At 38.2% G+C, this 15,000-nt stretch overlaps 1 protein-coding gene and 1 non-coding gene across 2 annotated transcripts in view; one reads left to right on the forward strand and one right to left on the reverse strand.

Moving 5' to 3' along the window:
* PTPN21 (protein tyrosine phosphatase non-receptor type 21) overlaps positions 1-15,000 on the reverse strand; it is an 89,049-nt gene that overhangs the window by 41,927 nt on the left and 32,122 nt on the right. The window contains exons 3-4 of the mRNA XM_012476898.2: positions 9,464-9,633; positions 1,908-2,005 (exon numbers count right to left, since the gene is read on the reverse strand). Of these exons, the coding sequence (XP_012332321.2) occupies positions 1,908-2,005; positions 9,464-9,633 (268 nt within the window). The remainder of the gene's footprint in view (positions 1-1,907; positions 2,006-9,463; positions 9,634-15,000) is intronic.
* LOC135274319 (U4 spliceosomal RNA) lies at positions 14,097-14,237 on the forward strand. Its single transcript, XR_010342171.1, has one exon. It is a non-coding gene; the product is annotated as a U4 spliceosomal RNA (small nuclear RNA).

Below are 15,000 nucleotides of genomic sequence, written 5' to 3' on the forward strand. Positions count from 1 at the left end.
ACAGTGCAAGACTCTCCAAGAAAAACACACAAATGTAGATACATGTAAATTAGACATGTAAAAATGAAAAAATTAAACAATTCAAAAATGCTTGAGAAATGCAGAATCTTCATTTATATATGTACATTTTAAAGATGAGGTCTTGCTATATTGCCCAGGCTGGTCTCGGACTCCTGGACTCAAGCAATCCTCTCACAGTGGCCTCCCAAAGTGCTGGGATTAGAGGTGTGAGACACTGCACCCAGTCATCTTTATCTATTATGATTGATGATATTACTATATAATCCAGGACAACCATTTAAGAAACCAAACAAGTGGAAGGAGGGTGAGGGATAAAAGACAACACATGGGGTACAGGGTACACTGCTCAGGTGATGGATACACCCAAATCTCAGAAATCACCAAGAACTTATTCATGTAACCATGGCCAGGCACAGTGGCTCGTGCCTGTAATCCAGGACTTTGGAAGGCCGAGGCAGGTGGATTACCTGAGGTCAGGAATTTGAGATCAGCCTGGCCAACATGGCAAAACACTATTTCTACTAAAAATAAAAAACTTAGTAGGGTATGGTGGCAGGTATCTGTAATCTTAGGTACTCGGGAGGCTGAGGCAGGAGAATCACTTGAACCTAGGAGGTGGAGGTTGCAGTGAGTCAAGATCATGCCATTGCACTCCAGCCTGGACCACAGAGCAAGACTCAGTCTCAAAAAAAATTAAATAAATAAGAAGAACTTATTCATATAATCAAACACCACCTGTTCCCCAAAAACCTATTGAAATAAATAAATAAAAAGAAACCAAACAAATGAAATGTACTTAAACTATAAGTGAATATAACCTCATCAAACTCACTGACTGGCACTTCTTCTTAAAATATTACCTATTAGCAGATAAAGTCTTTGAACTAGATGAATACATAGCATAGTATTAATAAATATATACATATATAGGCCGGGCGCGGTGGCTCAAGCCTGTAATCCCAGCACTTTGGGAGGCCGAGGCGGGTGGATCACGAGGTCAAGAGATCGAGACCATCCTGGTCAACATTGTGAAACCCCGTCTCTACTAATACAAAAAAATTAGCTGGGCACGGTGGCGCGTGCCTGTAATCCCAGCTACTCAGGAAGCTGAGGCAGGAGAATTGCCTGAACCCAGGAGGCGGAGGTTGCGGTGAGCCGAGATCGCGCCATTGCACTCCAGCCTGGGTAACAAGAGCGAAACTCCGTCTCAAAAAAAAAAAAAAAAAAAAAAAAAAATAAATAAATAAATAAATAAATAAAAAAAAATATATATATACATATATAGTCATATGTCACTTAATGATGAGAATATGTTGAAAAATGCATCATTAGGAGATTTTGTCACTGTGCAAACATCACAAACCTAGGTGGTGTAGCCTACTACACACCTAGGCTACACTGTATAGCCTATTGCTCCTTCTAGGCTACAAGCCTAAACAGCATGTTACTGTACTGAATACTGTAGGCAATTGTAACACACTGGTATTTGTGTATCTAAACAGAAAAGGTACACTAAAAATACAGTGTTATAATTTTATGGGACCACTGTCCTATATGAGGTCTTTTGTTGGCCGAAATGTCATTCGGCATGTGATTGTATGTATGTGTATGTATACACATATATACATACTTCTACTTATTGTACTGTTTGCTCTGTTGACATATAACATGATTAACTTCCAGAAGTCTCATATTTCATTCAGCTATTCCAAGTTCATTCTTTCCCAAAAGGAAGCCCCTTTGATAACAGAGTATTTCACTAATATGTAAACACTACTAAAAATGTAAATAGACAGTTAACTTAAAAATTCCTTGCTATTTTGTTGCAACACATTTTAATCTGATAGAACTATTTCATTATGAATTGCTTATTTATTCTTATTTACCTTGAACAGCTAAGCCTGCTAGCTGAATTGCTTGTTCTAAGGTACAAGGAATACTTCCTTCCAAGATATCTTTCTTCAGTTGCAGATAATACTGATACCTATAAAAAATGTCAGTTTTATAAGGTCAATGTCAATATTATCTCCAATTCAGACACAATACATTTAACCATACTTTGGTAGAGAAGCAAAAACCAGTAAAATAAAACCTTAATCCCACATGGTTTCTTTTTTTGTTTTTGTTTTTTTAGATAGGGTCTCCCTTTGATGCCCAGGCTTGATGCAGTGCCATGATCAAAGCTCACTGTAGCCTCAACTTCCCTAAGCTTAGGTGATCCTCTCACCTCAGCCTCCTGAGTAGCTGGGACTACAGGCACATACCACTATTCCTGGCTAATTTCTCTATTTTTTGTAGAGATGGAGTTCCACCATGTTTCCCAGGCTAGTCTTGAACTCCTGGGCTCAAGCAATCCTAGTGCTTGGATTCAAAATGCTGGGACTACAGGCATGAACCACCACGCAGAGCCCCCAGATGGTTTCAAACAAGGATGAGGAAGTCCTCAACCATATGACACTTACACACACTTTAATCAATCTAATGAGTTACTTATCCCAGATGATAATTATTTCAAAACTAAAACAATCCTGTAAGACAATTAAGTTATCTGTTTCATGCCCTGTAAAATAGTCCCTACAATTTCTTTTTAGTTGGAGAAATGGAAAGCCAATGGCCAATCTTTATTTTAAAAACTCTGACTAGTAACTTGGTAAATAAGACTGTGCTTACCTTGTTTGGTGAAAGTTCCCTAGCACTGGAAAGTAAAGCCAGAGAAAAATGGTTTCTGATATTTCAGAACAGGCTGATAATAAAATATGTCTAATGAAATCCCCCAAAACAGCTGTTAATATGCTTTCTTAATATATGGTAGTGTGGGTTTACTTCTGTTTACCACCCTGTTTGTACTTTCAATATGCAGGGCTCCAGTTACCAGAACAAGCTTTAGAGTCAAGCAGACCTGAACTCACCAACTAGTATTCTGCATGAACTTGGGCAACTCATAATCTGTGGGTTTAAATTCTAACACCAGCAAAATGAGGGTACCATCACCCCTTCACAGGACTCAACATATTCAAATAATAATGTATGTAAAGGACTAAAAGCACAGCAGCTGTATCAATCACATACTTGAAGTCACTCACTTCTCCTCTTTCATAAGGCTTTAGAGTGAAGATTTACTACTTCCTTTATTCATTCACTTAACAGGTAATTACTGGGGTCTACTATGTGTTCAGCATTATTCTAGATGCTGGGAATACAGTGCTAAATGGAGATCATGGACACTCTGTCAGTGCAGTCTATGGAGCCATCTGGAATCCAAAATGTCCTCCATATTTGGTGCCCATGAAGTGCAGCCCAGTTATAGTTCATGTTTGAATTCCTCTGAGAGCCCACTCCTTTAATCATTTCATATGAGTCCTTATCATCTTATTTCAGCCACAGGCATGTAAACCTCTGTTCTTTATTACCAAAGAACCTTACCAAAAATTATCCATTGAATTAAGATCCAGCTTTTCCCCTTCCACCTGCTAATGGCCAAACCCATGGATTTCTCCCTATTAGCTAATGGGATGCTGGTAGTTCTAGGATCCATCAAAGAGAAAAACTTGAGATTTTCTATAAGGCAGCTCCTTTCAAAAGCTTACCTGAGGAAGAACGTGTTAAGGAAGTCTATCTATTGAACATGCTGTTCACTGATTTCATTCTAAATATTCTAGGCCTTTTCCTTAAATCAAAAACACTAGAAAGGGCCGGGTGCGGTGGCTCATGCCTGTAATCCCAGTATTTTGGGAGGCCAAGGTGAGCGGATCACTTCAGGTCAGGAGTTGGAGATCAGGCTGGCCAACATGGCGAAACACTGTTTCTACTAAAAATACGAAAATTAGCCAGGCATGGTGGCACAAGGCTGTAGTCCCAGCTACTTGGGAATCTGAAGTAGGAGAATCGCTTGATCCCAGGAAGCGGAGGTTGCACTGAGCCGAGATGGTGCCATTGCACTCCAGCTTGGTTGTGGCAATGAGACTCCGTCTCAAAAAAATAAAAAATAAAAAATAAAAACATGTAAAAGAAACTTACCTGGACCCAATTAATGTAGCCTTCCACAAAAACATTTTTTTGCCTTACATTACACTGTTATGAGAATTGATTCTTCCATATTTGCTCTAACTTATTCATTTCTGGTTCAATGTCTTACATAAAATCACACCTGAAAGTTTCTGTTTAAATGATATACCAGGAAAATGTGTCATGCTTGCAAACAGGTATGCTTCTTTGTGTCACATAATGAATGATGGAACTCATATTTCTTCTTTTGTTTTGACTGCCATTAAGCTCAGAGCTAAAATCCAGGCATAGTCACACTCATTATTATCTCTCTTAATTGCTTTCTCCACTATTTAAAATAGTTACCTTTCAGTGATGAAGAGCTGGAGCTCACAGATTAAGCAACATGCTCAAATACACAATGCTAGGCTGAGCTGGAGTTTGAATCCTCAGGTCTGAATGACCCCTAAGGTCATGTTCTTAACCGTGACAAACCTATAGACATTGTGCCACCTACAAGTACTTCAGTAGGTATTCCTAAAAGGTAAGCTTTATTTTTTAAAAAACATAGCTACATTTTTATCACACCCAAAAAATGAACATCTTCGTACCCAATACCTGATTCGTGAACAATTTTCATGATCACCTCAAAAATGCATTTTTACAGTTTTCTTAAATTAGAATCCAAACAAGGTCTACAGATTACATTTGATGGGTATTTCAAAATCTCTCTTGCTATAAAAATGAAAATTTTTATTCCCTTTTGTTTTCATGTAATTTATTAGCAGAAATGGAGCCACTTGTTATGTAGAATTTACTACCTTCTAGACTTTTCTGATTGTAGTCTCATGGAGTCATTTGGCAAGTTTACATGTTCTCCAATTTTTCCTGAAAACTAATCATTAGATCTAGAGCAGCACTATCTAATAGAACATTCTGTAGTGATAGAAATGATCTATATCTGCACTGCCCAATATAGTAACCATTAGCCACATGTGGCTATTCAGTACTTGAAATGTGGCTAGTGCAAGAAAATTCTTAATTGTATGAATTTTAATTAACTATAAATAGCCGCATGTAGCTAATGACTACCTTATCGAACAGCGCAGACTAAAGGCTTGCTTCGATACAAGTTCATTTTAGTCATTTTCATTGGTGGTGCCTGGTACTTCCTGATGCATTACATCAGAAGAAATGGTATTTGGTTGTCCCACTTACAGTGATGCTGACATTGCCCACTGAGTTCAAATGATGCCAGCCTGTTCCTTTTACCCAAAGGTTTTAGCTGATATCGATGATGGTTATCTAGACACATTATTCCATTAAAAAATGAAAATGGTGATTCTTCTATTTCACAATTTCTCCTGCATTTATTAGCTATGATTCTTCTATAAAGATAATTTCTTTAACAAATATTTGGTTACCTCTTTAAACAGTCTATAAAGAAAAGATAGGATAAATTTAATGCCATTCAGAATAATGAACTGGTATTCTAGCAAGTTTCAAAGGTGACCAATAAGGTTTTTTTTGAATGTATTGTGAATGTCTGAATTTTAAAAGATATATTTGATGTGTTTTCATCCATGCAGTTGTATTTTTTGTTTTGTTTTGTTTGAGACGGGGTCTCACTCTGTCACCCAGGCCGTGTTCAAGGGATTCTCCTGCCTCAGCCTCCTGAGTAGCTGGGATTACCGGCATGCACCATCATGCCTGGCTAATTTTTGTAATTTTAGTAGAGATGGAGTTTCACCATGTTAGCCAGGCTGGTCTCAAACTCCTGACCTCAAGTGATCCACCCACCTCAGCCTCCCAAAGTGCTGGGATTACAGGTGTGAGCCACCATGCCTGGCACAGTTGTATTCTTTATGATGGTCAAAATTTCCAAGCTTTGCACTGTGGCAGTATCATAGCCAATGAGGTTTATCCAAGGCACAATTACTGATAATTTAAACAAGATTTCCTTTTTTGGCAGGGCGCAGTGGCTCACGCCTGTAATCCCAGCACTTTGGGAGGCCGAGGCAGGTGGATCACTAGGTTAAGAGATCTAGACCATCCTGGTCAACATGGTGAAACCCCGTCTCTACTAAAAATACAAAAAATTAGCTGGGTATGGTGGCGTGTGCCTGTAATCCCAGCTACTCAGGAGGCTGAGGCCGGAGAATTGCCTGAACCCAGGAGGCGGAGGTTGCGGTGAGCCAAGATTGCACCATTGCACTCCAGCCTGGGTAACAAGAGCAAAACTCTGTCTCAAAAAAAAAAAAAAAAATTTCCTCTTTTGCAAGTAAAAACTCCAGGCACCAGAGTGTTTGCTCTCTCTGCCATGTGAGGACCCAGCCAGAAGTTCTGCAAGCCAGGAAGGGAGTCCTCATGAGACCTCAACCATGCTCAAATCTCCCAACAGAAAACAGGTCAGCTGTTTAAGCTACCCAGTCTATAATATTTTGTTATGGCAGCCCATGCTAAGGTATATTCGCAGGTCGTTTTTGCTGGATATATAATCATTGCCTCATATTTCCTTTCCTTCAGGATGTTAAATGGTACTTTTTTGTCTGTTGGCATGAAGCGTTTTTCCGGAAGTCTGATACCAATCTTATTTTCTTAATTTTATGCGTAATAGAGTTTTAGTCTGGATGCCCAATTTCCGGTGACTTTGCTGAATGTGTTGGCACTGATTTTTCTGGACTGACCTTCCCAGGTACACAGTAGGCCTTTTCAACATACAGCGTCAAGTCATCTTCCTTTCAAGAAAGTTTTTAGAATGTGTTATAGCTAGAATATAGAATTTGTTATATCGTTTTTAGAATTTGTTCTTTGCCAATGTTTTGCCTTAGATCATACTGTCAGAAGAATGCTTTGGCTTTTTCCTTTAGGGAATCCTATTACATCTGCTTTTTACCTTGTCTTCTATACTTTTATCGTTTCTATCATTTCAAAATTTCTAATTGTTTTGACAGCTATTTTCATATTCACCTGTTACATAGCCAAATTATTCCCAAACTTTTCTAATTCAGATTTAAATAGTTCTTTCATATCATCTGTTATTTTCCTAATTTTCTTTAGTTCATTTTGTAGTATCAGGTACCAGTTTTCTACTGCTTTGTGGTCACATTTTCTGTTAAGTCTGTACTTTCTGAAGCGTATTATTAGGACTGTTGTTCTCCTCATTTGTTTTCTTACAATATCTTTGAGTGGGTTTTTTTAGAACACCATTTTTGAGGTATAATTGGCATACAAATAAGCTGTTGAAATTTCAAGTGTACAGTTTTGACACATGCATGTATCCATGAAACCATCACTACAAGATGAGGAACATACTGACCACCTGCAAAAGTTTCCTTGTACCCTGCACAATCTTTCTCTCCTATTCCTCCCCGCTTCCTAGGAAACCACTCATCTGCTTTCTGTCTATGGAAGATAGACAGACTCTGGATATCTTGGACCAAGAGGTAATTAACTAGTGCATGGAAAGGACGCGCTGAGGATGCTGGAGCAGTGAGAGAAAGAGCGATCGTCCTTGAAGACTCTGTGGAGCTGGCAGACAAGCTCTGCAAGGCTGACTTCTGAACTTCTCTCACAGAAGTCAATGATATTTAGGGTTTTGTGTTATATATAGCTATACTTTAATCCTCATTGATACAACTTCTCTGTCAGACTCTCCTATACCGAATCAATGAGCAATCTTGTTGATGGAATCTAACAGGCCCATTCTCTCTCAATCCAGCTAATGCCTTTCTGTTCAGTTCTATATTGTAAACCAATGCCTAGATTACGGCACAGGCATTCCTAAACTGGTCTCCCGCCTGTAGTCTTGTCATCTCTGATCTACCTTCTACGATGGGTGATCTTTGTAAAATGTAAATTTCATGATTCCATTAAAATTTGAAAATGTCTTCCTCACTGTACTATGACTTTATTGCTAATGCCTATTTTTTAAACCTCCTCTCTGGTTAATACCTGAAACTTCCTGAAGACCTGTAATCATTTTCAATTGCAAAAGCTATTCCCTCTAGAACATTTCTAAAGTCAATTTAAAAGTCAGTCTCTTTACCTTTCTTGTTCAAGTTCCCCTTGCCCCACCCCTAGGAATCCATGGCTTTAATTAAAGCATTTATTATCATAGGATGCTGTAACTATTTATATGAACTGCCAATTCCTCCAGACTGCAAACAACTCCTCCAGAATAGGATTTCAAAGCGTATTCACTGCCCACTCTATTCAACACAGTTCTTAGATCATATCTTCAGTAAATGTTTAAATGAGTTAAAGTGATCAGTTCAGGCTTTTCCTTCTGGCTTCCACTTTTCAATATTTCTATCTGAGACGTTTACAGTCAGTTTGTGTTTATCCCTACCACTGGATCCTTACTGCTTCAACTTTTCATTCTCTCCTAATAATTAACTGGCAGACTCAAACAGCACTCCACAAACATGGGGCAGTACCAGGTTCTTACTATCTCCAAGGCACTGTCTAAGATATCATTAAGTAAAACTAATGAAAACATGGACTTAAAACCTAGGAAAAAGATACATGCACAATTGTAATAACAGGCTATGACAATTACCACCTTAACACAAGTAGAATCAAATTCTAGGTCATAAGGCAAAACTCACTCTATCCTGGGGTCATACATGCTTCATGGAGGAGGTACCTTCTAAGAATCACAATTCAGGAGGCAAACAGGATTCCAGTAAATAAATGTGAGAGAAATATCTAGGACACAAAGATGAAAGGGCATGCGGCACGTTCTGGGCCCTTGAAGTAGCGCAGCTTCACTCAAAAGTAACATTAAATAGGATTAAAAAGATAAGGTAGTGATAGGATTCAGAGAACTCTGAAAGGCAGGCTCAAGAATTCAAATTTTATTCCTTTTTTTGTATGTTTTCGGGGAGAAAAAGTAAGAATCCTTAGTTCCTCTATTCTGCTCCTTAATATCATCTTCCCATTCTGCTTTTGTCCCTATTAAGTGCACCTACTGGCCAAAATTTCCTGATCTTAAACACTTCCCTCCCTCTCCTCTATACTCCCTCCCCAACCTGTCTACAGAGTATGGCTAGAGGCAGAGCACTCCAGGAGCCTTTCAGCACATTTCCTTGAGGAATGAACACAGATTTTGTGACTAATTTTTTAAAAATCTCTTCTCTCCTTTCCTCACTACAAAGAATCAGAAACAAAACAACAAAAACATTCAAGGTAACATCACTACAAGAAGAGTTCACAGCTAGGATAAATACATCATTTTTCTCTTTAATGATTCCTTTGTGCCTAGTGAACCTGTAAGTTACCTAACATGCAGTAAAACACTCTGACATGCCACATGAGAACCTCCTTTTAATACAGTGGCTAAAAATGTGGGGCGAGAGGGCAAAGTTTCAAGCTTATCTTCTGACTTCAACCTTAGTTTCATTTTTTACATCTCGATAGATTATTTCCTAAAAACAAACAGCATGTAATTTCTCACCTGGTAATCTCCTGCTGCAGCTGAGAAACTGAAGGCACATAAAACACCACTCCAAAATAGACGGTAGGTTCCAATGCATATTTATCCAGCTGCTTCTTCAAAGGTTTTTCCAAATCTACCCACCTGCGCTGATTTTGCTTGTTGTAGTACCAGAGGCTGAAGTAAGTGACCTGGAAAGACAGAAGGTCACTGAAGGAGGCAGTAACATACAAAAGGATTTCAATGACTTCAGTCCCACTAATCCGTGGCCTGGGACTAAGTGACAGCAGGTTCCTATTGCCTCTCTTCTCAGAGAGGAACAACAGCAAAAATGGGAGGGAATAAAAGGAGGTAAGACATATCTGTAACTAGCTACTCATATTCAGGAAACAGAGGCGAAAAGTCAATTGCACTTGCATATCATTTATTAAACTCTGCACCAAAAAAAAAATGCATTCATAACCTAGACACTAGAATGTAGCGGATGCTACTCAATTTTACATGCAGGTTTTAACAACCACCACCAAAATACAGAAGAATATTATCCTTGGTTTTTCAATTACTAAAACACTAAATTTATCTACCTATCTATCTGTCTATATATATATTTTAAGACGGAGTCTTGCTCTGTTGCCCAAGCTGAAGTGCAGTGGTACAATCTCAGCTCACTGCAACCTCCACCTCCCAGGTTCAAGCCACCCTCCTGCCTCAGCCTCCGGAGTAGCCAAGATTACAGTGTGCACCACCACACCCATCTAATTTTTTGTAATTTTAGTAGAGACAGGGTTTCACCATGTTGGTCAGGCTGGTCTCAAACTCCTGATCTCAGTTGATCTGCCTGCCTTGGCCTCCCAAAGTGCTGGGACTACAGGCATGAGCCACCACACCCAGCCTCATAATTAATATTTTTAAATAATCATAACTCAGGTTCTACCCAGTGGACTTCTGAGTAAATAGTGTTGAACCAACTTGTCACTACTCTTAGTTTTGGTTTCTATAAAAAAACATTATTTCATGTAAATACTACGAATTCTAGTATTCAGATGCAAATGCAACTCTTCTTTACCCCTTTGTCCCCGAAATTTCATTAGATACAAATTTAAAACAATTTTAATGCTGTGGAAGGGAATGCTCTCTCTCTTTATACACACACACACACACACACACACAGTGTATGAGAAAAGCTATGACTAATGCAATAAAATAATGTTGGTGTATTGCTCAGAAGTTTAAAGAAAATGCCCAAATGTCTTAGCATTTAGATCACGCTTGCTGTGTAATGAAACTGTTAAGGTAAATCAATACTAGCCCTGGGCCTGGTCAACCTGAAAGGGTATTAATGTACTTACTATTGAAATGGCAGCCTCAAGCCACTGCTAATACTTGCCTCAAAATCTATCTACAGATCAAGACAATGGAAAATCACTGCTTTGTAGTTGTACACTCCAGAATAACACTGTCCCAACAGAACTTTGTGTGATGATGTCCAATAAAGCCGTCACTAGCCACATGTGGCTACTGAGCACCTGAAATGTGGTAGTGCCACTCAAGAGCTGTATTTTTAATATTACACAATTTTAATTGACTTAAATAGCTGCAAGTATCTAGTGGCTACTGTACTGGATAGTACAGATTTAAATCAACAAGAAAACTGAGAAACAATAGGCTATTTCTTTGACCTGCAATCCTCATTCCAATATAAAATAAAACTTTAATCTGTAAGGGAAAAGCTTATGCAAACATGCCCTCAATAGTCATTTTCTTATTTTTTTAACAAGGTAAGAGCTATACCTTTAAGATTAGTTAATCAAATAAATTCAACAAGAGTGACAAATGTGCCCATTTTCCCCTAGATTCACAAATCTCTAGACTACTCCTGGATTTCGATAAATTCTGTTGAATGAAAAGAAGGAATATTCTCTTGTTTCTTAGTTGCCACCCAAGTCATCACACAAGAATGGATTATTTTGAACATTTCCTATGTACCAGGTTCTATTCCAAGAACTGTAGAGATATCATAGATTAACTCACCATCACTAATTTATGAAGTAGGTATTTTTATCTGTGCTAAACCCCAAAGCCAGTGTTTTCCCCAAGTATTGTCCCTGGACTACTTCTACCAGAATTACCTAGAGGGCTTCCTGGACACTAAAAAGCTATTAATCTCCTGGGTAATTCTTGTGTCCCTTAAAGTTTGATAACTTTGCACTACACTACACTGCCCCTCCAAAGTTATGCAGGAGAAAGTTATATAAAACCTTATCTTTGGTGGGCATGGTGGCTCGCACCTGGAATGCCAGCACTTTGGGAGGTCAAAGTGGGAGGAATGCTTGAGCCCAGGAGCTCGAGACCAATCTGGGCAACATGGAGAAACACTGCTTCTACAAAAAATACAAAAAATTAGCCAGGAGTGATAGCGTGCGCCTGTAATCTCACCTACTCGGCAGGCTGATCACTTGAACCCAGGAGGTAGGTAGAGGCTGCAGTGAGCTGAGATCGAACCACTGCACTCCAACCTGGATAACAAAGTGAGACCCTGTCTTAGAAAAAAAAAAACCTTATCGTTGACAAGCTTCATGGAAATAAAACTTCTGAAACTCCAAGCATACTGTAATATATCTGAAAGGCCAAGTCCTATGGTTAATCATATTCTGAAGTTATATTTTTTAATGAACTGCTTATTATCTGTAAGCACAGAATATGTACCACACATTTATAGAAAACAAGTACTGTTCTTTTCTTCTTTTAAACTGCAACTTATAGAAAAGGAAAATCTGGCTTAATAGAAAGAGCTTGATGCTTAAGTACAAAGTTCTGAGTTTGATTTTCAACAGTTACTTACTAGATGTGAAAGGGCAAAGTCAAACAGTCCAATTTGGTTTTCTCAAGTGTAAAATAAGGTAATACCGCCCTCAAAATCATATCATGAGGACTGGATAAGGGAAAACCATATAAGTACATTTTCCTATGAGAAAACCATCATATTTTATTTTTTTGAAAGAGGGTCTTACTCTATCACTCAGGTGGGAGTGTACTGGCATGATCAAAGCTCACTGCAACTTTGAACTCCCAGGCTCAAGTGATCCTTTTGCCCCAACCTCCTAAGTAACTAGACTACAAGTGCATGCCAACACACCAGGCTAATTTATTTTTCTTTTTTTTGTCAAGACAGGGTCTCACTATGTTGCCCAGGCTGGTCTTAAACTCCTGGCTTCAAGTGGTCCTTCCATCTCAGCCTCCCTAAGTGCTGGGATTACAGGAGTGTATCACCGTGCTAGCCTGAAAACCACTATATTTTTAAAAATATTATTTAGTTTCACCCATTCTCCCCACCATGAACAAAATCAATTATTGACTCTGCCCCTCAAAAGACTCGAAATTATCTACATGTATTTGATTACAACAAAATACATTTCTGTTACTATGTCTACTTTTTGTTCCATCTTAGAACACAAGTTTGGGGCTGAATGTACCACATTTGGTCTATAACGTGTATTACTACTATGCACTTTAATTCCACAGACATTTATTTTTGCCAGATTAGGAATCCTTTAGGATCTAAAACTGTTTTGGTCGTTAACAGTATGTCGTCTTTTTTAACCAAAATGAAAATGTCTTAAAAATACCCTTTGAACAAATTAACTTTCCCTCTAAATAGAGTTGGACTAGACTGTTTCAAATACAAAAATAGAATTATAAAATTTTAAGTTTATTGTATAATTTGTGGTTGTACCTTTTGTGAATGGGCTGTGATAGAATTAAAAGAAAATAACACTGAACAGTCTGCTAGCGTTCTTTTAAAAAGCACATTCTGAAAGGAAAACTGTTAAAATGTGCTAAGTTTATCAGTGCATCTATTACTCATAAGACATGAATTAGAAAATCAAATAGAACTGGACAAATACATTTGTTGAAATTGCATCATAATTAGTTTTTCACAAATTATATACCATAGAAGAAAGTAGCAAAAACTTTATCTAATGGTACAAATAGCTGAAAAGAATGGTGGGCTTAAGCCGGGCATGGTGGATCACTCCTGTAATCCCAGCACTTTGGGAGGCAGAGGCCAGTGGATCACTTGAAGTCAGGAGTCTGAGACAGGCCTGGCCAACATGGCAAAACCCCATCTCTACTAAAAATACAAGAAAATTAGCTGGGTATGATGGTGGTAGGTAATCCCAGCTACTCAGGAGGCTGATACAAGAGAATCGCTTGAACCCAGGAGGCAGAAGTGAGCTGAGATTGTGCCACTGCACTCCAGCCTGGGTAACAGAGCAAGACTCTGTCTCAAAAAAAAGAATGGTGGGCTAAGTAAATTCTTTGTTGGTGAGCTCTTTTAAATGAAGAAGTCTAAGATTTGGGACACCTGAACATTGACTTTGTAGCTTGTCAAGGAAAGACTGTTTACATGACTTTCTCATGCATAACTATTGTAGTTAAAGTATTTGCTTTGGGACCTGCCCCAGTGTTCAAGTTCTATCTTAAGACATGATGAAAGCTAGCCAAATACAAAATTTATATCTTGTTAAATACCTCCTACGAGGTATTATATTTCTAAAATTGCTGCTAGAAATGTTTATATACATATGGGCAACTACATTATCATAACATAATCCTTGGATTGAATGCTCTCTTAGAATTTCTACACATAATCAGCTTTGTGCAGTGGCAGTATCATAGCCAATGAGGTTTATCTGAGGCGCGATTATTGCTAATTGAAAACTTTTCCCAATACCCCGCCATGACGACTTGAAATATAGTTGGCGTTGGCAATTTTTGGCAGTCTCTACGTAGACTGAATCATAAAGAAAAAAAGGAAAGAGAAAAAAAAAAAAAGAATTCCTACACATAATCAAGTTACAACATCTGATTCCATGAGATTTTATGACTATAATATCGTCTGCTTCTAAAATAGGTAGGTAGAGTTTGAGCAACAAAATATTGTGATTAAATTCTCATCAGGCAAAGATTTTTCCTGGGTAAGACCTTTTTTTTTTTGGCTCGTCTTGAATAACAACCTTAAGAATCTGAATAATTAGCTTTCCAAAATAATTTAAAATCCATTCAAAAAACAAACAAGGTGAGGGGGGTGAGCACAAAAATCAAGGAAAAGAGAGAACACTTTCTAACTCAATCTACAGGCCAGCATTCACCTAATACCAAAGCCAGACAAAAGATAACAACAAGAAAACTACAGACAGACATCCCTTATAAATACAGATGCAAAAATCCTAAGCAGGCCAGGCGCAGTGGCTCACGCCTGTAATCCTAGCACTTTGGGAGGCCAAGGTGGGTGGATCACCTGAGGTCAGGAGTTCAAGATCAGCCTGGCCATCATGGTGAAACCCCATCTTTAAAAAAATAAATAAATAAATAAATAAACATAAAAAATAAAAACAAAAAAAATCCTAAGCAAATATTAACTAACTGAGTCTAATAGCACATTAAAAGGATTATACACCATGACTAACTAGGATTCATCCCAGGACTGCAAGGGTGGTAAAACATACCTCCCAAAATCTTATACCATATTACTAAGACAAAAGAAAAAACAAACA

Source organism: Aotus nancymaae, unplaced genomic scaffold (genome assembly GCF_030222135.1).
Source record: "Aotus nancymaae isolate 86718 unplaced genomic scaffold, 86718_ANA_hifiasm-v0.15.2.pri h1tg000011l, whole genome shotgun sequence".
Taxonomy (NCBI): domain Eukaryota; kingdom Metazoa; phylum Chordata; class Mammalia; order Primates; family Aotidae; genus Aotus; species Aotus nancymaae.